General features: G+C 42.7%; 1 protein-coding gene across 7 annotated transcripts in view; it reads left to right on the top strand.

Moving 5' to 3' along the window:
* CFAP20DC (CFAP20 domain containing) overlaps positions 1–23890 on the top strand; it is a 179921-nt gene that overhangs the window by 10762 nt on the left and 145269 nt on the right. For 6 of the 7 annotated variants that reach the window (XM_045024975.1, XM_045024972.1, XM_045024973.1 and 3 more), the window contains 3 exons: positions 717–806; positions 2251–2344; positions 4960–5032. In XM_045024975.1, coding sequence (XP_044880910.1) covers positions 717–806; positions 2251–2344; positions 4960–5032 — 257 coding nt within the window. The remainder of the gene's footprint in view (positions 1–716; positions 807–2250; positions 2345–4959; positions 5033–23890) is intronic. The other variant, XM_045024977.1, reaches the window with a different exon arrangement.

Below are 23890 nucleotides of genomic sequence, written 5' to 3'. Positions count from 1 at the left end.
TTATGCAGGAGGTCAGAGTAGATGATCACAATGGTCTTTGTGGCCTTGGAATCTCTGAATCTCTGAAACGAGCCCTTAATTACTAAACTCAGTTAAAGTGCAAAGGTGGCGTCTCAGAAACCATCAGTAAAGTTCTGTTATGATTCATGATGGATGAAATATTGAAAAATCAAAAATCCACTGCATTGGCTACATCTCTTTACTAGAAACTAATAGATACTCTTCTGTTTAATCATTTAGCTGAGCATTATTCAGAAAATCCTTTTAGGGTGAGTTGAAGAAGTAAAACGTGAAGAAAATATCCATTCACCTCTTGCATGTTTTTAATATTTTTACATGCCATGCTTAAGAGTTTAATGCCTTGTTTTGTTTTTTTATTTGGTTGGTTGGTTTCTTTTGCTTGCCTGTAAAGAAAGGACAATGGTAAAAACATATCCTGTTTCCTTTACCAAAGAAAGTAGTGTTGTAAGTAAGCATGGACTCTGATGCTGCAGTAAAATCAGACTATAAAGTCAAGAGTGCCATTTGTTAATTGTGTTTAAAAAAAAAAAAAGTTGTCAGTTGACTGTGGTCAATAATATTTATAATAACCAGGGTTAACCATTGTTTCATGAGGGTTTGCTCTGACATACTCAGATTTAGCAAACTGTGCTCAATGATGATGCTGTGCTCAGCACCTGGCTAGAGTGACATATCCTTAAACAATTTTATCACAGGGTGGCCCATTTGTTGAAATATTCAGTGCTCAAGGCAAGAATCCAGGAGCAAAATGGAAGATCTTTGGCAGTCCATCAGCAATTTGGAAAGTAAGTTTTATGGGGGACTTATAAGACCTGAAGTATAAACCATGGAAAAAAGTACATGAAGCTTAAAATTAGAAGGTAATGAGGGCTTTGACCTGACTATGGAAAAGTTGTCACTTGCAGTTCTGTCACCATGACAGAATAAATGACCACTTAAATTAGCACTTTATGCCTGCTTGCAAACTGGATTGGTCACAGCTGTAGTTTTATAGCTTAAATATTTCTAGTGGAACAAAGCTTAAAATAGTTTTGCTATTCTGATAACCACTGGGTCAAGTCTGGGCCAGTGGATCATGAATCACATATCTGTCAACATATTTTATTTATAAAATATATTACAAAAAGCCAGAAATTTACGGAGAATATTATTACTACCATCTTTGCAGTGTTATAAAATTCTTGTTGCTACACCCCTCTTGACAGTCTTAAGAACAATCAAAGCCTTACACTTTGGCTGTAAATTTGGGTTTTTTTTGCAGTTTTAGAATCATAGAACCATAGAGTTAGGAGGTTCAGCAAGGCTCATTCAGTCTAATCTCTGCCAAGATTCAGGGTTTATGTCTAAACCATCCAGATGGCTATCCAGCCTCTTTTTGAAAGCCTTCAGTGAAGGAGCTTCCATGACCTCCCTAGGCAGTCTCTTCCATTGTCCTACTGTTCTTACAGTTAGAAACTTTTTCCTGAGATTTAGTCTAAATCTGCTATGCTGTAGTTTGACCTCATTGCCTCTTGTCTGCACTTTGTGGCAAGAGAGAATACCTTTTCTCCACTTTTTTTATGGCAGCCTCTCAAGTATTTGAAAACTGATAGCATGTTCCTCCCGCCCTCACCACCACCACCCCCAATCTCCTCTTTTCCCAACTAAACATACCCAGTTCCTTCAGCCTTTGCTCACATGGCTTCCATTCCATCCCTTTGATCATCTTTGTCGCTCGTCTCTAGATCCTTCCCTGTTTTGTTACACTGGTGACCAAAATTGGACACAATACTCCAGCAGAGGCCTAACCAGTGCTGAGTAGAACGGTACTATCAACTCCTGTGATTTTCATGCTGTGCCTCTGTTAATGCAACCTAAAATTGCATTTGCATTTTTTTTTTTTTGCAACGCCATTGCATTTTTGACTTATGTTGAGGTTGTGATCTACAACAACTCCCAGATCCTTCTCAGCAGTGCTGCTGTCAAGCCAGCTATCCCCCATTGTGCATTTGGTTTCTTCCCCCTCCCCTCCCCAAGTGTAGCACCTTACATTTGTCTTTGTTACATTTCATTTTGTTGTCTATAGCCCAGTTCTCCAATTCATCAAGATTCTTTTAATTTTAGCTCTATCCTCCAAAGTGTTTGCAACTCTTCTCCCCTCCCCCCAGCTTTGTGTCATCTGCAAATTTGGTTAAGTCTTGATTAAGAGACTGATAAAAGGTTTATTTTTTTCACTGTTCCTTTTTGTAGGAATTTGATAAAGAAGTAAAAGGCTTTGTTTTTGTCCTTGAAGGAAGCAGTCAAACAAACAAGATTCAGCTACCAAAGGAAACTAGACAAACTCGTAAGTATTGAGGCATTACAAATATAAGATGTTGTGATTGTTGTTCTGTACTAATCCAGTATTACTGCAAGATGTAGCTATTTGCGATATTGTCTCTTCCTTTGGGCAGCTCCTCTGTCTGAAAGGTCGCTTTTCAGCAAGACAGCTGTTACCAATAAGTAGATGTTTAGAAATGGAATATGCAACTAAACACGTTGGGGCAGATCCTTAGCTGATAGGTTTGACCTTGGGCAAAAAACACAACTTAGGTTCTGCTCCGGTAGATATTGTTGTCAATAAAAGTCTGTCAGCAGGTATTGAATGGGGCTCTTAATTCCTCTTTCATTTTATTCTATAAAATGGTGATATTTACCCACTTTATAGAGATGTGAGGCTTAATTGTTTGATAAAATGTGTTATATAGTCTGATCATTTCTGATTACTTTTTACAAACAGTCGTTTAGGTCCACTACTTTTTTTAAGTTAGAGTAGAAATAGCAAAGAGTAAGAAGTTATTCAACAGACTAAAACTTCAGTTTTGCAGAATTTCTCACTTGAATATTTTTCATGTGATTTTCCCTTCCCCCCCCGCCACTGGTTCAGGGGACTTAACAAGCAGTATTACAGTTAAATATCTATCTTAACATTTCAAGAGAGAGCTTGTCAGCTTGTTTAAATCAACATTGCTCCATTAAACTCAGTGGAAAGACACTCTGATTTATACTTCCTGAGAATATGGCCCTAAATCATATATACTGTACCTGTTTTGAAATCTGCTAAACTAAACAGCGAGTGCTAGAAGAACTGTTATCTTAAGCTTCCCCTTCCACAGTTGTGGGATTATTTTTTTTTGTAGACTCAGGGTGGGTGGTCAATGGGAACAGAACTCCTACAGGAGCCATGTTGTGGATGAGGGCGTAGGCCAGGCAGCAGTTCAGAGGCCGTGAGCTTTTGCATGTATGATCTTGGCTTCTGAAGACATCTTGAGATCCATGTTGCTCTTGGAATAATACTGTTTTAGGATCTTAAAATGCCTGCCCACCAGGGGTGGCTCTAGCTTTTTTGCCGCCCCAAGCACGGCAGTCAGGCAGCCTTCGGCAGCTTGCCTGCAGGAGGTCCGCCAGTCCCGCGGCTCCGGCATACCCACCGCCAAATTGCCACCAAATCCGTGGGACTGGCAGACCTCCCGCAGCAAGTTGCTGAAGGCAGCCTGACTGACGCCCTTGCAGGGACTGGCAGGGTGCCCCCTGCGGCTTGCCACCCCAGGCACACGCTTGGAGCGCTGGTGCCTGGAGCCGCTGCTGCTGCCAACTCAATAAAAGGCCAACTCTCTCCTTCACTAATGGAACTAATAAGAGGAAACTACAAATTTCAACTCATTGATACTTGTATACCCTACAAGTGTGTGGCTTTTCCTGAATAGGGAAGTATCTTTAGAAGTTTTTCTCGTTTGCTCCCCAATTAAGCTATATTTCTTCTATTTTAAACTTAGACCTAGATCTGCCTCATCAAAGCCTCATAGATTCTAAGGCCAGAAGGGAACATTGTTATCATCTAGTCTGACCTCCTGAATAGCACAGGCCACAGAATTGCTCCAGAATAATTCCTTGAGCAGAGCTTTTAGAAAAACATCCAATATTTATTTAAGAACAATCAGTGATGAAGAATCCATGGCAACCCTTCGGAAATCATTCCAATGGTTAATTACTCTCACCACTAATTTTTTTTTGCCTTATTTGCAATCTGAATTTGTCTAGCTTCAACTTCCAGCCATTGGATCTTGTTATACGTTTCTCTGCTCGACTGAAGAACCCATTATTAAATATTTGTTCCCAATGTAGATACTTATAGACTGTAATCAAGTCTCCCCTTAACCTTCTCTTTTAGGCTAAATAAATTAAGCTCCTTGAGTCTATCACTATAAAGCATGTCTTTTAATCCTTTAATAATTTTCATGGCTCTTCTCTGAACCCTCTCCAATTTATCAATATTCTTCTTGAACTGTGGACACCAGAACTGGATGCAGTATTCCAGCAGCAGTCGAACCAAAGCCAAATACAGAAGTAAAATAACTGCTCTACGCCTGCTCAGGATTCGCCAGTTTATGCATCCCAGGACCTCTTTAGCTCTTTTGGGAGCTCATGTTCAGCTGACTATCCACCCCAATTTCCAAATCTTTTCAGAGTCATTGCTTCCTAGGATAGAGTCCCCCATCGTGCAAGTATGGTCTCGGTTGTCATAATCAGGATTGCATTTATGATTTATTGTTTTTGATTAAGTAGTGAGTAATTGCCACATGCTTTTATAATAATCTTGATGTGAACTTTTATGTGTCTTTTGTGGGATATGCTGTTTACATGTTCTCTGAACACAATGTAGAACTGTAAATAAAAAAAAATTACATTGCTTTTATTTTCATAAGAATTCTACCAAAACCACAAATGGGTCATTTTAAAAGGAACATTTTTATTACAGTTTGATTTGGTTTTCTTCAGTTCTTTTCTGTTTTCGAATGTTGTGTGAACCTTGGGAAATGGTATTGCAGCAGTATAGCTATACATCATTGAAATGCTAAATGGTGGAGTTTGCTTTGTGTGTGTATCCATAGCTATATATTTCTTTGTCTCTGTTTCTAGTTGGACTGATCCAGCGGTTTCTGGTACTTCAGATTTATGTGCCTTTGGGACAAGACTTCTCTACTGAATTGCTGTAAGAGATGCAGAACTTCATAGCTTATTTTATGTATAGTAGACACTTGATCAGGTAAACCAATACCAACAGTCATTAATTGTGTGGCAGATTTTGTGTCAAAGAGTGGTGATTTATGATATCAACATGAAGTAATTAAGCTAATTTGATCATTATTTGTCAGACACCTCTATTTTCAGATCTTTCCCTGAGAATAGAAAGTAAATTCTATTTAAAAAAACTTAAAATAATTATTATTGTGACAATACGCAGACTAAACTAGATACAGCTAGGTGGAAAAGATGGGTGCTTGAAATTCCTCTTAAACTGCAGAAGAGAATCAAAAGTGGTCTGTATTAAATATTTCTCCTTTGGCAGGGGAAAAAAAGAAATACTGTTTAGTTTAAGAACATTTGGGAGATCCTAGTCAGCGTAATTATTTTTGTACCTAAAGGAGAAAAGAGTGAAGGTCATTGACTTTGTTTAGCTGTCCATTTAGTAAGATCAGTAATTACTAATGTAGCATATTGGTTCTTTTGGATGATGCTTAAAACCTTCCAGGGTTGCCTGTTGAATTGTTGGTGGTGAAGCTAGATGGTGAAATTTACAGATTCATTGAAGTAAAAAGATTCTGCCTCAAGCCAAAAACAGGGTGATTGTTCATTTTCTTGTCAGTAAACTGATTATTTACCTAGCAAATGGTGAAGGAAAAGAAATGAGTTTCTCTTAATGCTGCTTCTCTCAACTCATAGTGTAGCTCTCCTGCTAATCCATTGATTGAGAGATCAGATGCCTGATTTAAATGGATGTTATGCCTGCTTACATCCAAGGCTAAATATGACATGTTGTATTTAGTGGATAATGTCCTGAAAATCCTAAATGTCTTTATTTTTGTCCGCCAGCCTGTTGCCAAGAACTAAAATAAACCAAATGTTGTGAAGGACCAGGACCAAGACAAAAATGAATCTTTGTAACATAGGCTTGATTTGTAGCAGGACGTGAGCTGTAATATCAGACTAATGCTATTGCCAGAGCTATGCTGATGTTATGAAAGATGCCGGTGCACAAACAAACCGTTGTCTGCAATGCAGGAAAAACATTTTACCAAATGGAAAAATACAACATTTCTATGAAATTTCATTTACTCTTTTAAGAGGGCATTGCAACCAGTAAAAAGCTTGTAATGAGGCCTCATACCTCTCGAGTCCTTTGGCTTTCCCCATGCTGACCATAACCATATGTTCCTGCTACTCCATTCCTTATGCATCTATCGCCTTCCTCTTGCTAACAGGTCTTGGGTAGTTTTGGCCTTAGATAATGTTTAAACAAAGGAATTTGGATTTTACCTGCCACATTAACATAGGTGTTACCAGACAATGGATACATAAGCTTAGTGCAAGATCATAAGGAAATAAACAAGAGTTAATGTGTAATATAAAATTATTAAGCAGATGTAATGAATTCATCACTTACTACAAACAGTTTCAGAAGCTGGAGACAGAGTTCCTAAAGGGTAACTCTAAAATTCTAACGTCCATAATTTATTTTTAATTTATTGGTTATTTAAAAACTGAGGGCTTTCTGTAATTTATTAATTCCTGAGGGACTGAGAATTATCAGTTCATTTTTTACATTTCCACTCATGGGAATGGTGTTCCATGGTATCTTGAGCACAGAACCTCTTTCCAAAGCCTGTAGGGCTTCATTTGAAGTCAGAGGCAGTTTTGCTGCTTGGGACTGCAAGATGGGGCTTTGAAAGTTGTTTCAGAAGCTATGCTATTACAACTACGATAAATGCATTTATGCTGCTTCTAAGCAGGATATTACTGAATATATTTGTTTTTTCTGCTGTAAGCTTAGCAAATGTAGATCCTTTGGTATTTGCCTTCCCTGACCCCAATATTTTGTTATGTAAAGGGGCTTCAACTAATGTTAACATTCTACCATGTTTCCAGAGTTACAGCCATGAGCCAGCTTCAATAATGTATATTTAACCTGAGAAGCCACAGTAGAGTTTCTTGCTTCTAAGTTTTCCCCAGGTGTTGACCTATTTTGTAAAGGTAAAACTAATATATATGCCTTTCATTCTTGAATTCTTATCCCCCGGTGCCCCTGCTTGTGGATTTCAGTTACTGTCTCAAAACTTAACAAAATGTATAGGCAGCTTCTTACCTGATTGTGCAATTGGGATCTTCAGTATGCGATGGGGAGATGATGGAGGGTAGGGCACTATTCTGAGAACCGAACAGGAATCATGCCTGCAGCTAGGCCCTCGTGTATTCTGAGATCTTGCAGCTGCAGAATTTGCTGCAGAATCCACATATACCTCAGAATTGTGCTTCAGAATATAAGCCTTTATTTACAACAAACAAACAAACAAAAAGTACTTGTAGCAGTCAGGGTTGCAAAGATAACTTTCCAAATACGAGTCTGGTTTACACTGATGCAGTGTTGTCTACTGGCTCTGAATTATTGCCTCTGAGAGACGTAAACTGGCCCATGCATATCAACGGGGCATTAATGCTGGAATTTAATTCTCATAATGTAGTTGTCAATATTAACTGAATCATTAATTGTTTTGGTCAAATCATCCAATTGATATGCCTATCCAGGGCTGGCTCTGGGCACCAGCAAAGGAAGCAGGTGCTTGGGGCAGCCAATGGAAAGGGGGCGGCACGTTGGGGGTCTTCAGCAGCAATTCGGTGGCAGGTCCCTCAGTCCCTCTCAGAGCGAAGGACCCGCCGCCGAATTGCCGCCGAAGAATTAAGCGGCGCGGCTGAGCTGCTGCCGAAGTGCTGCCAATCGCGGCTTTATCTTTTCTTTTTTTCTTCGCCGCTTGGGGCGGCAAAAAAGCTAGAGCCAGCCCTGTGCCTATCTCACAATCCCAAAGGACCTCCTCTGCCTGCTTTGGTGGCAAAGTCTCCAGATATGCAAATCTAGTTCTCTCTTCTGCCTGCAGACCTCTCCCCCCCCCCCCCAAATTGACAGTGTATTGTTATGCACTGTTCATGCATTCTGCTGCATAGAATTGAATTTAGTGCTTTAAGATATATTTTACAGATTTTTATTCCTATTTACTGTAATAGTTCTTTGGTTTTATGATTTAGAACTTAAGGCCAAGATTTTCATGTGTGAATATGGATTTGGGGTACCTCAGTTTTTAGGTGCCCAATTTAGGACACTCCAAAGGGCCTGACATTCAGAGGATGGATACTCAGCAATTTCAGAAGAATCAGGCCCCTTTTAGAAGTCTTAAGTCAGGTACCCAAAACCAAGGTACCAAAAATTGGTAATCTCTTTTGAAAATCTGGGCTTAAATGCATAGGAACATAGGAATTACAATACTGGATCAGAGCTTCTTCTGAACTGAATTAAAAGTTAAAAATACACAAATAATTTCCTAGTATTACCCTGGCATGAAAGCAATTGCTGTGGTTTACAAAAATGTTATGCAAGTGCAAATAAGAAGAGAGGTAGTTCACACAAACTTGACAGGAAGAGTGGTCTCTACAAGGCAATCTTTCTGTTTAGATCAAGTCCAAATTGACAACATTTAGAACCTCTGGTCTAGAATATTACTTGAGGCAAATACATTAAAGTTAGTTTTTTTTTTCCTAATGTGGGAGTTGACCACTTAATTGTATGTGAATGTAGTTATTGTAGAAGACAGGAAAATGAAGATATATAAAAATTCCATAGCACAGGTACAGTGTAAGGAGTATTTGTGAGAGGAAGTACCAGAATGTGTGTCAAATATTGTAAAAATAGGATTTCAAGCTTAATAGCTCCATTTTCTCTCTTCCTGTTGTTTTCCTTACTGTGTATACCTTTTTGTCTTATTTCAATTGTTTCCTTACTGTCATAGTGCCTATTCTTTCTTTATAATTGTTCTTCAGTCCTTTCTGCCTTGCTTTGCTCTCTCTTTCAAGGTTAAAAATAAAAGGACAAATTGTAACTTTTTTGGTTTCCACTGCATTATTTAGCCCACTGCACAAAAGATTGCTTGTGTTGGGCATTTTTAATAAAATTGTGTTAATTTTAATTTTGTTGTTTTGAAACTTTAACAAATTGAAATTGCCTTTAGACCACTATTAACCGCTGCATAAAAACAGATAATTAGGTATTTCCCTCTAATGAGCACAGGACCAGAGGATTAGAGCAAAGTGTATTCACCTGCTTCCTCAGCATGGGCATACTACGCAGAGCTCTAAAATAGTCTTCCCTCTATTCAAAGTAGAAGCAAGAGAAATTAAAGTGCTGTGAAGTGCTTTTAATCACTATTATTTCATTGGAGGGGGTGGTATTTAGCTAAATGTCTTGTGAGGCATTTTGAATTCCAGCTCTGCTGTGCTCTAATTTTTAAAGGAATTGTAGAATAGGAGGCTCCCTTTCTCCACCCTAGATGGATTGTGATCCTCCCCTACGTGGTCGTGATTGGTCATAATATTTCCTGAGTTGATTAGACAACCAACGGGAAAGAAAACAAATTCTCTAGAATATTTCAGAGTAAATAGGAAAGTAGGAACAAAGAGAGAGGAAATCAAGTCCTTTAAATAGGAGAAGAAAACTGTATGGAATGTGAAGCCTTTTTTGAAAGAAAAGGGAAGAAAAAATATATAAACGTGGATGGTAGGATGAAAATAAATCCTCTCCTTTTTAGATGTTAAAGTATTGAAAATCAGAATGGTAAAGAAGGCACTAACCACATGAGGCTAGAAAATGATGAATCTCCTTGCAGTCCAGGAAACAGACCATGCGAGTTGCTTACTTTATTCCAGGCTAGCAAGGTAACATTTAAACTTATGCTGAGGTGCCGCACGTTTTTTCCACCTATGCTGAAATGCCCAGTGTATCCCATTATCATTCCACTATTTGTTTATATTATAAAGTCTGCTAACTAATGAACACTATATTTAAGTCTGCAAAATAGCTTCCATTAAAACACTCACAATTTACTGAAAACTTGACTTTTTAGGTTGAAACTTTCCATACTTGGTGTACCTTCAGTATAAATATTTTTAAAGCTTGAGGAAACTCCTGTAAATCACTTTTGAATTAAGGTAAAACTGAAAAATCCGATTTTCCTTTTAAAGAATAATTCTAACTGTGCTTTTTGGCCCAGCTCTCAAACTTGGCATGTGAACAGTCCTCACAAAGGCTTTATTTATTTATCACTGAAGTTTGAAGAGAATAGGATTTATATCTCCAAGTTGTTTGAAAATTGCATACTGAGCAATCACAGGGGGGGAGAGAGACTGACTCTGTTCTTCCATAAGAACATAAGAACGGCCGTACCAGGTCAGATCAAAGGTCCATCTAGCCCAGTATCCTGTCGGCCGACAGTGGCCAATGCCAGGTGCCCCAGAGGGAGTGAGCCTAACAGGCAATGATCAAGTGATCTCTCTCCCGCCATCCATCTCCATCCTCTGACAAACAGAGGCTAGGGACACCATTCCTTACCCATCCTGGCTTGGGAAGTTTATATTTTTGAAAACAGAATATGAGGCATTGACTGGGAAAGCCTAAATATGCTCTTAATTTGGACCCACTAACATCCTGTCTAGCCCTCCAACTATTGGATCACAATTGAATTTAATTTTTCTCGTCTCCTGAGCTTTGTACCACAGAATTGACTGGGGCCTACAGAACTCAGGATATATGAAATGAACAACTGGGCAATAAGTACAACTTGCTGCTAGTTGGGAAGCAGCTGTTCAGTATTTTAGGCTCACTGGTTTAGGAAGGGTCCCAAGGCTTATCCCTATCCCCCATGTCTCAGAAGGTAAATTCCTAATTAGGTCTCGACTGACTGACAGAGATATGGTTGCAGTTCTTTTAAAACTGAATGAGTGCTTCAATTAAGTACGCAGTCTTTGGGTATGTTTACACTATGAAATTAGGTCAAATTTATAGAAGTAGATTTTTAGAAATTGATTTTATACAGTCGATTGTGTGTGTCTCCCCCCCTTAAGACCATTAAGAGCATTAACTTGGCGGAGTGTGGCCACAGTACCGAGGCTAGCATTAGCTACCCACAGCAAAATGCTCCGGAAGTCATCCCACAGTTCCCACAGTCTCCACCGCCCATTGGAATTCTGGGTTGAGCTCCCAATGCCTGATGGGGCAAAAACATTGTCATGGGTGGTTCTGGGTAAATGTTGTCAGCTCCCCCCGTGAAAGCAATGGCAATAAATCGTTTCTTGCCATTTTTCCTGGGTTACCCATGCAGGTGACATACCACAGCAAGCATGGAGCCCACTCAGCTCACCGTTACCTTATGTCTCCTGGGTGCTGCCAAACGTGGTACTGCATTGCTACACAGCAGCAGTTCATTGTCTTTTGGCAGCAGATGGTGCTTTACGATAGCCGTCATCGTCGTCTCCTGGATGCTCTTCTAGCCGACCTCTGTGAGGTCGGTCAGGGGCGCTCGGGCAGATACGTGTGCTCCTGGCTGGCCTCAGTGAGGTCGGCCGGGGACGCCTGGACATAAATGGGAAACGATGATGGCCAGCAGTCGCACTGCACCGTCTTCTGGCGAGCAGTCAGGAGACGACAATGGCCAGCAGTGGTACTGCACTGTCTGCTGCCAGCCTAAAATGTATAAGAGAGACGGAGTGGATCAAAACAATAAAGAGATCAGATTTGTTTTGTATTCACTTGCTCCCCGCTCCCCCCTCCCTCCCTCCATGAATAGTGGGGTCAGGGATAGCTCAGTGGTTTGAGCATTGGCCTGCTAAACCCAGGGTTGCGAGCTCAGTCCTTGAGGGGGCCATTCTGTATGACAACCCTGTAATCCAACCCTGTAAGCCATGTCGTTGGTCGCCCCTCCCTCCATCAGAGCAACAGCAGACAATCGTTTTGCACCTTTTTTCAGCGCAGACGCCATAGCACGGCAAGCATGGAGCCCGCTCAGATCACCACCGCAATTATGAGCACTGTAAACACCATGCACATTATCCTGCAGTATATGCAGAGCCAGAACCTGCAAAAGCAAAACCAGGCAAGGAGGTGACAGCAGCGCGGTGACAAGAATGATGAGGACATGGACACAGACTTCTCTCAAAGTACGGGCCCTGACAATGTGGACATCATGGTGTTAATGGGGCAGGTTCATGCCGTGGAACGCCGATTCTGGGCCTGGGAAACAAGCACAGACTGGTGGGACCGCATAGTGTTGCATGTCTGGGACGATTCCCAGTGGCTGTAAAACTTTCGCATGCGTAAGGGCACTTTCATGGAACTTTGTGACTTGCTTTCCCCTGCCCTGAAGTGCAAGAATACCAAGATGAGAGCAGCCCTCACAGTTCACAAGCGAGTGGCGATAGCCCTCTGGAAGCTTGCAATGCCAGACAACTACTGGTCAGTCGGGCTTCAGTTTGGAGTGGGCAAATCTGCTGTGGGGGCTGCTGTGATCCAAGTAGCCAGCGCAATCAAAGAGCTGCTGATATCAAGGGTAGTGACTCTGGGAAATGTGCAGGTCATAGTGGATGGCTTTGTTGCAATGGGATTCCCTAACTGTGGTGGGGCGATAGACGGAATCCATATCCCTATCTTGGCACTGGAGCACCAAGCCAGCGAGTATATAAGCCAAAAGGGGTACTTTTCAATGGTGCTGCAAGCACTGATGGATCACCAGGGACATTTCACCAACATCAACATGGGATGGCCGGGAAAGGTACATGACGCTCGCATCTTCAGGAACTCTGGTCCGTTTCAAAAATTGCAGGAAATGACTTTCTTCCCAGACCAGAAAATAACCGTTGGGGATGTTGAAATGCCTATAGTTATCCTTGGGGACCCAGCCTACCCCTTAATGGCATGGCTCATGAAGCCATACACAGGCAGCCTGGACAGTAGTCAGGAGCTGTTCAACTATAGGCTGAGCAAGTGCAGAATGGTGGTAGAATGTGCATTTGGACGTTGAAAAGCGCGCTGGCAGTTTACTGACTCGGATAGACCTCAGCGAAACCAATATTCCCATTGTTATTACCACTTGCTGTGCTCTCCACTATATCTGTGAGAGTAAGGGGGAGATGTTTATGGCGGGGTAGGAGGTTGAGGCAAATCACCTGGCCACTGATTACATGCAGCCAGACACCAGGGCAGTTAGCAAAGTACAGGAGGGCGTGGTGCGCATCAGAGAAGCTTTGAAAACCAGTTTAATGACTGGCCAGGCTATGGTGTGAAAGTTCTGTTTGTTTCCCCTTTATGAAGCCCCCTCTCCCCCCCCCCGTTCACTCTACTTCCCTGTAAGCTAGCCACCCTCCCCTCCCCCCTTTGATCACCGCTTGCAGAGGCAATAAAGTCATTGTTGCTTCACATTCATGCATTCTTTATTAATTCATCACACAAATAGGGGGATAACTGCCAAGGTAGCCCGGGAGGGTGAAGGAGGGAGGAGGGAAGGACAAGGCCACACTGCACTTCAAAAAGTATTGAATGCCAGCTTTCTGTTGCTTGGGCAGTCCTCTGGGGTGGAGTGGTTGGGTGCCCGGAGGCCCCTCCACTCCTTTCTTAGGCATCTGGGTGAGGAGGCTATGGAACTTGGGGAGGAGGGCTGTTGTTTACACAGGGGCTGTAGCAGCGGTCTGTGCTCAAGCTGCCTTTCCTGAACCTCAGTCATACGCTGGAGCATATCAGTTTTTTTTCCTCCAGTAGCCTCAGTATTGCCTCTTGCCTTTTGTCACCAAGCTGACGCCACCTATCCTTGCGTTCATACTGTGCTTTCCTGGATTCTGACATTGTCTGCCTCCACACATACTGCTGGGCTCTTGCATGAGCTCAGAGAACATTTCATCACGAGTGCGTTTTTTTCACCTTCAAATCTTCGCTAGCCTCTGCGAAGGAGAAGATAGCGTCAGTGTCGAAACGTGCAGCTGGAGGAAAAAAAGGGAGAGTGGCAGTTAAAAAGACACATTTTCAAGAACAATGGGTAGACTTTTTCACGGTCAACCTTGCTGTTAACATTGCTTTCGGTACAAGGTCGCATTATGCCTCTTATTGAGGGTATGCCAGTTTGGTGTGAGATCTTTCGCGCAGGGCCGGGCAACAGAATTTGGCTTGCAGGTAGCCGTGGTAAGACAGTCTTTTGGCTTGTTTAACATGTGGAAATGGTTTCAAACAGCAGCGCCCTCATTTCCCATACCAAGCAGTCATTGGGTTGGCCATTTAAAGGGAGGAGGGGCTGTGGTTTTTGGGTTAACATGCAGCACAAACCCAATTTAAACCCTCCACCTGCACGCACAATTCTCTGGGATGATCGCTTCACCCCTCCCCCTACCGTGTGGCTAACAGCAGGGAACATTTCTGATCAGCCACAGCCAAACAGCTGAGCAGGAATGAGCACCTCTGAATGTCCCCTTAACAAAATCACCCTATTTCAACCACCTGTCCAGGAATGTTATCACTCTCCTGAGGATAACACAGCGAGATAAAGAACGGATGCTGTTTGAATGCCAGCAAACACGGGGACTATACGCTGCCATGCTTTTTTATGCAATGATTCCAGACTACATGCTACTGGCCTGGCGTGGTAAAGTGTCCTACCATGGAGGACGGAATAAGGCTGCCCTCCCCAGAAACCTTTTGCACAGGCTTTGGGGGTACATCCAGGAGAGCTTTATGGAGATGTCCCTGAAGGATTTCTGCTCCATCCCCAGACATGTTAACAGACTTTTCCAGTAGCTGTACTGGCTGTGAATGCCAGGGCAAATTAATCATTAAACACACTTGCTTTTAAACCATGTATAATATTTACAAAGGTACACACACGAGAGGTTCCTTCTCCGCCTGGCGGATCCGGGAGCACGCCTTGGGTGGGTTCAGGGGGTACTGACTACAGGTCCAGGGTGAGAAACAGTTCCTGGCTGTCCGAGAAAACGGTTTCTCCGCTTCCTTGCTGTGAGCTATCTTCAGCCTCCTCCTCATCATCTTCCTCGTCCCCAAAACCCGCATCCCTGTTGCATGCTACTCCATTGACGGAGTCAAAGCACAGGGGTGGGGTAGTGGTGGCTGCACCCCCTAGCATGGCATGCAGCTCATCATAGAAACGGCATGTCTGGGGCTCTGACCCGGAGCGGCCGTTTGCCTCTCTTTTTTGGTAGGGTTGCCTCAGCTCCTTAATTTTCACGCGGCACTGCTGTGCATCCCTATTATGGCCTCTGTCCTTCATGCCCTTTGAGACTTTTTCTAATGTTTTGGCATTTCATTTACTGGAACGGAGTTCAGCTAGCACAGATTTGTCTCCCTATATGGTGAGCAGATCCTGTACCTCCCATTCAGTCAATGCTGGAGCTCTTTTGCGATCCTGGGACTCCATCATGGTCACCTCTGCTGATGAGCTCTGCACTCACCTGCACCTTGCCATGCTGGCCAAACAGGAAATGAGATTCAAAAGTTTGCGGGCCTTTTCCTGCATCTGAGTTGAGACCGCTGTCCAGAGCGGTCACAATGGAGCACTCTGGGATAGCTCCCGGAGGCCAATACTGTCGAATTGCATCCACACTACCCCAAATTCAACCCGGCAAGGTCAATTTCAGCGCTAATCCTCTCGTCGGGGGAGGAGTACAGAAATCGATTTTTAACAGCCCTTTAAGTAAAAAATAATGGCTTTGTTGTGTGGATGGGTGCAGGGTTAAATCGATCTAACACTGCTACATTCAATCTAGGTAATAAGGTAATAATTGGAGATATACCAATCTCCTAGAACTGGAAGGGACCTTGAAAGGTCATTGAGTCCAGCCCCCTGCCTTCACTAGCAGGACCAATTTTTTTTTTTTTTGCCCCAGATCCCTAAGTGGCCTCCTCAAGGATTGAACTCACAACTCTGGGTTTAGCAGGCCAATGCTCAAACCACTGAGCTATCCCTCCCCCACTATGAGTCTAAACTCATAGTGTAGACCAGGGCTTTGAAATACACCTGGCAGTATCCATCCCATAATTTCTACTATCTTGTTGGCCATCTAAAAGTCTGAAAAGCAATAGGTGGTTGGGGGAGATCTCAAGTTTCGGCCTGCATGTAGTGTACTCCTATGTGTCTGTATTCAGGCAGAGTTGTATCAGATGTTGTCATTAGCATTGTGGAGTATTTTGGAACTGTGAGCACTAAATAGAATTCCTTGCTCTATATCCCTCAGTAGCAACTTATGCCTCTTGATTTGAGCATTTCCTTTTGTTTTGTTGGTCCTTTATTTCTTTCTTTAGATTTGTTGACTTCATAATAATTTTGTTACAGCTTTGGCCAAGTTCCCATTATGGATGGGCACAAGTTGCTGTATTGGACCCAGTTTTTAGACCTCACGTGTCTTCAAGCCAGCTGGGTCTGATCGGTGTCAAACTCTATCTCCCAAGTCTAGCCCCTCAGGCACAGTCCTGGGCTGGCTGTGGGGCTCTACGACCAGTGCTGACCTGCACGCAAACATTTGTTACCTCAGTTTGCCCTCAGGTTCCTCATGCCTGACAGCCATTTGGGTCAGTGTCCTTAGGCATTCTAGGACCTTCCAGCACCCCACTCCTGCTCAGTCTTCTCTTCCTTGCAGTGATCTTTCTGTTGCTTAGAGAGCATGACTCTTTAAAAATCAGTCTTTGTGACACCTTTTCTCTTCTCACGGTGGGATTTTCCATGCTCCAGGCCTTGAGTGAAACTAGTGGCAGAAGGTTATTAAAAGTTAATGGCACTGCCTTTAGCCTCCATTTTCCTGCCAGAGCAAGGTTATTCAATTGTTGATAACGCTTAATGGCCTTCTCATTCAGACACTTAGGCACTAACTCTCTTCCCCCTCCCCCCTTTAATGTGAGAGGGTTTATACAATCTGACAGTTACAGTGTAGCACATAATCAAGCTGACGCTCAAAATGGAGACTGAAATACCACATGGCTTATCACACAATCCTGCTGGGAACACTGACATACTGCCCAAACTCTCATAATTATTACTTATATTGCAGTAGCACCCAGAAGCACCAGTCAAAATCAGGCTCACGACTTTATTGGGGGGAAAAAACCCTACAGAAGTAGACACAGTCCATATATTGAAGACCTCAGTCAGAGAAGACACGTGACATACATAGAGTGGAGCGAGAGGGAAATGCCAAAATCTGTCCCATTTATTGCACTTTATAGCTCTGTCTTTTTAAAGAAAAAAAAGAGCTTCCCATTGCATGCAAGTTTTAACTTCTAAATGAACCCTTTGGTTACATGCCTGAAATAGATATAATTGTTTGTTAGTTCCTGGCAATTGTCCGAAGCATTTGCCTTTTTCTCTTGGACTGCATTAGTGATCTTTCATTTAAATATATTTAATACTTCACTTTTAAAATGCTGTTATATATAGCTATGTTTGAGACAACCACAAGTATGTACAATGCAGATTTTAGTTGAGTGTTAGTCACATTACAATTACCAGTGATCAAGAGCAGCTTCTGTCTCTTCAAAGATAGAGGCATCATAAACTTTCCCCAAGGTTAAATGCCAATAGTTTATAACTATGGCATTAAAATGGCTATTGAAGGAATGGCTGTTCGAATACATACTTGATGTATTAAAATGGCCTAGCAGACATCCAGTGAACTCTGACATAACAAAAACAAAGTTAGTCAATTTTACATGATAGAAATGGCATCTTCATTTTATTCTTTTTAGCATTAAAGTTTCTGCAGTATATTCAGTGTTTAATTTAATCTGTAAATGAACTAAGCAGTGTGATCATGAGTGACTTCAATTTGAGCGACATATACTGGAGGTCTCATGCTGCCAGCATTAAAACATCCTTGGAATTTCTAAATATTATAGATGAAAATTTGCTAACTCAAGAAGTATTGCTGCTAATGGGTAATAGTAATTGCTGCTATATTAGACCTAATCTTGACATATAAAGAGGAACTGATCACAGAACTAAAAATTAATGGTAGCGTAGGTATAAATAATCATGACTTGATCACATTTATAATGCGCAAACAGGATGAAGTCCAGACCAGTAATATATATATACTTGATGTTTTAAAAGGGCCAGTTTCACAAAGCTGAAAAAATAATGAGCCAAATCAGCTGGAGGAAGAATTTAATCAGAAAAATATGAATAATTGAGAACTGTTTAAGAATACTACTAGATGCTCAAAAAGTCACAGACCCACAGTCCCAGAAGAAGGCCGTATTGGTTAAATACATGAAACATAAACATTTCTGATAGATGGTTTAGTTTTGATGAACTTAGAAGAGGACAAGAATCAGGCTTATGATGGAAAGATAATCATTACTTAAAGCTGGGGAATAGTTACAATGGTTCCATAATAAAACTTGAGTAGCTCAACCCCTCTTGAGAGCCAGGGGTTAGGGAAGATGGGGGGAGAAGAGGAAAAGAATCATCATACTTTCAGGAAACTATGTACAATGGAAAAAAATCATTTCTGGGGTAATTCCATTGACTTTAATGCAATTAGACCAGATATTATTTTGAAGGAGTATAATTTAAAAAAAAATGAAAGAATGAACAATTGTATATTTTCGAGTACTGCTGGGGTGAATGGGCATCAGAAAAGCATTGCGGTCGATTCTGTCCCTCTGGCAAAGGAGGGGTACAGTTTACACATCCCAGGACTCGGGGTTGCTTTGTTATTTTGGGAATTCTGGCAGGAAGCATTGCTGCCTTTCTCCAAGGTTGTTCCAGGAGAGGTACGGTGGATAAGACTCCAAGGTATTTTCTTGGGCACCCTGGCCAGGTTGCCAATTCTTTCCAGCAGTCTTCCCACCACTGGTGCCTCTGCACTTTGAACTGCTCCAACAAAAGCTGGTAAAACCCAGGGCTCAAATAAACCAGCCATCTTCCTTTGGCCTTGACAAATGCAATCTTGCACTCCTTGTATCCATTCAGAATGCTGCTGCAAAGATCATGTTTCTAGCCTGTTGCTTTGAGCATGTCACCCCTCTTTTTGAGTCCCTCCACTGGCTCCCCAATCTCAATTACATCAAACATAAATTAATTATTTTCACTTTCAAGATCCTTCATTACCTGTTCCCTCCTTACCCATCTCTCACTTGCTATCATAGAATATCAGGCTTGGACGGGACCTCAGGAGGTCATCTAGTCTAACCCCCTGCTCAAAGCAGGACTAATCCCCAACTAAATCATCCCAGCCAGGGCTTTGTCAAGCCTTAAAAACCTCTAAGGAAGGAGATTCCACCACCTTCCTAGGTAACCCATTCCAGTGCTTCACCACCCTCCCAGTGAAAAAGATTTTCATAATATCCAACCTAAATCTCTCCCACTGCACCTTGAGACCATTACTCCTTGTTCTGGCATCTGTCACCACTGAGAACAGTCTAGATCCATCCTCTTTGGAACCCCCTTTCAGGAAGTTGAAAGCAGCTATCAAATCTCCCCTCATTCTTCTCTTCTGCAGATTAAATAATCCTAGTTCCCTCAGCCTCTCGCCATAAATTATGTGTTCCAACCCTCTAATCATTTTTGTTGCCCTCCGCTGGACTCTTTCCAGTTTTTCTACATCTTTCTTGTAGTGTGGGGCCCAAAACTGGACACAATACTCCAGATGAGGCCTCACCAATGCCGAATAGAGAGGAATGATCATGTCCCTCAATCTGCTGGCAATGCTCCTACTTATACAGCCCAAAATGCTGTTAGTATTCTTGGCAACAAGGGCACACTGTTGACTCATATCCAGATTCTCATCCACTGTAACCCCTAGGTCCTTTTCTGCAGAACTGCTGCCTAGCCACTCGGTCCCTAGTCTGTAGCAGTGCATGGGATCCTTTTGTCCCAAGTGCAGGACTCTACACTTGTCCTTGTTGAACCTCATCAGATTTCTTTTTGTCCAATCCTCTAATTTGTCTAGGTCCCTCTGTATCCTATCCCTACCCTCCAGCGTATCTACCACTCCTCCCAGTTGAATGTCATCTGCAAACTTGCTGAGGGTGCAGCGCACGCCATCCTCCAGATCATTAATGAAGATATTGAACAAAACCAGCCCCAGGACTGACCCTATCAAAATATCCCACCTCTGATCGGCCCATGAAGTCAGCCTCCACCACACACTTGTTAAATTTTCAGACAAGCACTTTGTGCTTTCTCCCCTGCTCCCCTCATGGTTGGGAGGAGTTTCCTATAAACATGTAGAAGCAGCAAAGAATCCTGTGGCACCTTATAGACTAACAGACGTTTTGCAGCATGAGCTTTCGTGGGTGAATACCCACTTCTTCGGATGCAAGCAGTGAAAGCTCATGCTGCAAAACGTCTGTTAGTCTATAAGGTGCCACAGGATTCTTTGCTGCTTCTACAGAACCAGACTAACACGGCTACCCCTCTGATACTATAAACATGTGCCTGTCAACATTCAAATCCCTCCTTAAAATTCTCCTTTTGTCACGATAGCTTCCAAAAAACCCACACAAAAACAAAGCTTGACCGGGCCTAGACTGCTTGTATGCTAACATCACTGCCTATCATGCTGACCAATATTGCCTCATTGTTTCTTTGTACTCCCCTGTCTGTCTATCAGTCTGTTGTCTCTTGTCTTATACTTAGATTGTAAACTCTTTGAGGTCTTTTTTTGTTTTGTGATTCTACAGCATCCGGCACAATGGGGTCCTGGTCTCCAAGGCATTATGGTAATACCACCAGTGCAATAACATGGTTTAAAAGTAACACTAGACATATTAAATATCAGACAAATAATTTACTACAAGGAACAGAATTACCTATTGTATGTGGATTATATATGGCTGTCCAGCATCTTGACAGATGGAAGGAGACATGACAAATTGCGGTCCATCAGTGGTGCTTAGCAATGGTATGGGAAAAGAACCTGATGTGCGAGCGCAAACCTTCCCACAGTGGCTACAGGTCCACTCAAAAGATGGAAGTATATAGGAAAACAACCTGAGCCCTGAAATTTAGCATTTCAGAGCGCAAATATATAGTGAGGAGAGAAGGGATTTAAAATTACTGTTGCATAACTACTTTTTCTGGACAGACCGTTCCTATTTCCTCCTCTCTTTTTCTGTGGTAAAGACTCATTTCCTAAACCAAGAAGAAGGGCAATAAAACAAAAACCGTGAAAAATGAAAGACGTTTGAATGAATTGCAAACCAAGATCAGAGTCTTAATGATGAATGCCCTGGGTGACAAAAAGGAAATTTTCTAAAATGTGTTATTTTTCTGCAGCCTTTAGGCACTTATTCACTAACTGAGCTCTCCAATGAGGTAACATAAGAAGCATTACTGACTTTTAGAACTTATAGAAGCCAGTGGTGAACGAATCCTCAATTTGGGGAGAATCCCAGACAGAGAGCATGTGGCCTGCTTTGTCTGAGCTAGCATGTTAATAGGCATATTGCTAGTTGAGCCTTAAATGGGGAGGTGGAAATGTTTTGCAGGATAAAGGGACACAGTTAGTCACCACATTCAAGAACGTACATGCTGCCATCACCATCTTAGTTAAGCCAACAAGAGGTCCAGCACACAGTGGGTGCCTGGTGGAGGAAGTAGCAAAAAGCATCCCGCAGCATATTAAGATGGGTCACCATTTGGAATTTTGTCTAACACAGGCAGGTATAGTCCTGATTTATTTTTTTCAGGTCTCAGTACCCTGCATCTACTGGCATGACCTCGCATGTATGGTTCATGCAAGGTCACACCATGTGGAGGATGCCATTTCTGTATAAGGCCCGGAACACCAGTGAGCACAGACAGGATTCTTTTTAACTAGAAAGCACCTGCCAGTGACTCTGTACCACTTTGCAATATTGTGTGACATATGGAGGATTTTGTCTTAGCTTTTTCCTTCTAATTGTTAACAGGCAACGTAAAAACCAAACAACCTCTTTTTAGTATGGTATGTTACTATATGCTGCATTTTCTAAAGAAACAGTGCAAGGGACAGTACAGCACATTAATAAACAACTTTTCCCCTTTGTGCTGGTCCAGAGCTCCTCTTATTATCAGTTGTATTTTATGTTATGCTTCTCCAGGCATTCAGTATTCCATCCCTTCACCATAGACAACAAGACAAGCAAGTTTTATGCCAATTGTCAATATATCTTATTTACATTACAGGAAGCAAACAATAAAAACCTTTGATTTTATTTTATATCAATTTTAAATTAACCTGTTTCAATTACCTGTATTTATTCCAATTTAGTAACAGTCAATTAAATTGCTTAAGCACCAATGAACTACTCCATAGATTTACAGTTCTTGAATTTATATACAGATATTTTGTGGTTAATATTACTTTTATGATATAAATACATACATTTCAGAGATAATTGCCACCCACTGGTAATGGCAAAAATATCTGAATGAAGCTTTCATGTTTTAATAAACTAGCTTATGAGAAAATAAAAATTCTAAAGAAAAAATAAATTACAAAATGGATGAACCATGAAGCAATAGCAAATCCTTTCACAATGCTATTTGCGGGCTATTGCTAGCATTATATACATTTTGAAATTTTTATCAAATTCAGTTCACTAAATAACAAAGTATAATGGGACCACCCTGGCTACAGCAACCCTGCATACAATAAAAGACTAAAAATCAAGAATTAAATATTGGTCAGTAGTAACTAAACGTAGTGAACTGCTGATGGCTGTTCACTGCCCTATGTGAAGTGAGGTTGTGGTCTAACTTTCTGTTCCCAGTAGATAGCTATCTACAACACAGAAGACTCTGAGATTAGTACCTTGGTAGATGCCAAAGGTGGAATAAGCTATGGAGAATGAGCTAGTCTGTTAGTCCTCTAAGTGATCCTTCCCGAACAGCTTTAACCAAAATGTCAGAACATGAAAGCAAATGTCTACCAATGCAGTATCTGTTCCATGAATAGAGCACATCAGTATCAGGAGCTAAGAGTCCAGCATCTTTCAAAAGCACTAAATATCACTTTAAATCAAAATTAAGACAAGACTTCCTGTATAAGATGATTTTTGATCAAGGGTGGTATAGATTTAATGTCTGACATGTCTTACCTACCAGGTGATATTATCCTGTACAGCAGGGGTGGGGAACCTTTTTTCTATCAGGGCCCACTGACCCACAGAAAAAATTAGTTGTGGGCCACACACAGCCCTGTGGGGGGGCAGAGGCTCGGGGCTTCCCCAGGCTCTGGGGTGGGGCCAGAAATGAGGGGTACGGGGAGGGGTTCCGACCTGGGGCAGGGGGTTGGGGTGGGGGGTGGAGTCTGGGAGGAAGTTAGGGTGCAAGAGGGGGTTCCGACCTGGGGCAGGAGGTTTGAGGTGTGGGTTCTGGCCAATCGGCACTTACCTCAGGTGGCTGATGGTCGTCGGCGCACTGGGGCTAAGGCAGGCTCCTTGCCTGCCCTGACTCCATGCTGTTCCCAGAGACAGCTGCCATGTCCATCCCCTAGGTCAGGGGTCCCCAACCCCCGGTCCGCGGCCCGGTACCGGGCCACGGCCTCTTACAAACCGGGCCGCGAACCGACCCAGTGGACCTCCCGCAGGCGTGCCTGCGGGAGGTCTACCCGAGCCGCGGGACGAGCGCTCCCTCCGCAGTCATGCCTACGGGAGGTCCGCTGCTCCCGGGGCTCCGGTGGACCTCCCGCAGGCATGACTGCGGACGGTTCGCTGGTCGCGCGGCTCAGCTGGACCGCCCGCAGGCACGCCTGAAGGAGTTCCACCGGCTCCGGTTGAGCTGCCGCAGGCATGCCTGCGGGCGGTCCAGCTGAGCCACGCGACCAGCGAACCGTCCGCAGTCATGCCTGCGGCAGCTCAACCGGAGCCGGTGGACCTCCCGCAGGCACGCCTGCGGGCGGTCCAGCTGAGCCGCGGGACGAGCGCTCCCTCCGCAGGCATGACCGGTCCCTGGTCCTGAAAAGGTTGGGGACCCCTGCCCTAGGTGGAGGGGCCATG

This window comes from Mauremys mutica, chromosome 7 (assembly GCF_020497125.1).
Source record: "Mauremys mutica isolate MM-2020 ecotype Southern chromosome 7, ASM2049712v1, whole genome shotgun sequence".
Classification (NCBI taxonomy): domain Eukaryota; kingdom Metazoa; phylum Chordata; order Testudines; family Geoemydidae; genus Mauremys; species Mauremys mutica.
The sequence above is the reverse complement of the archived record's forward strand: the minus strand, read 5'-3'. Positions and strand labels throughout refer to the sequence as shown.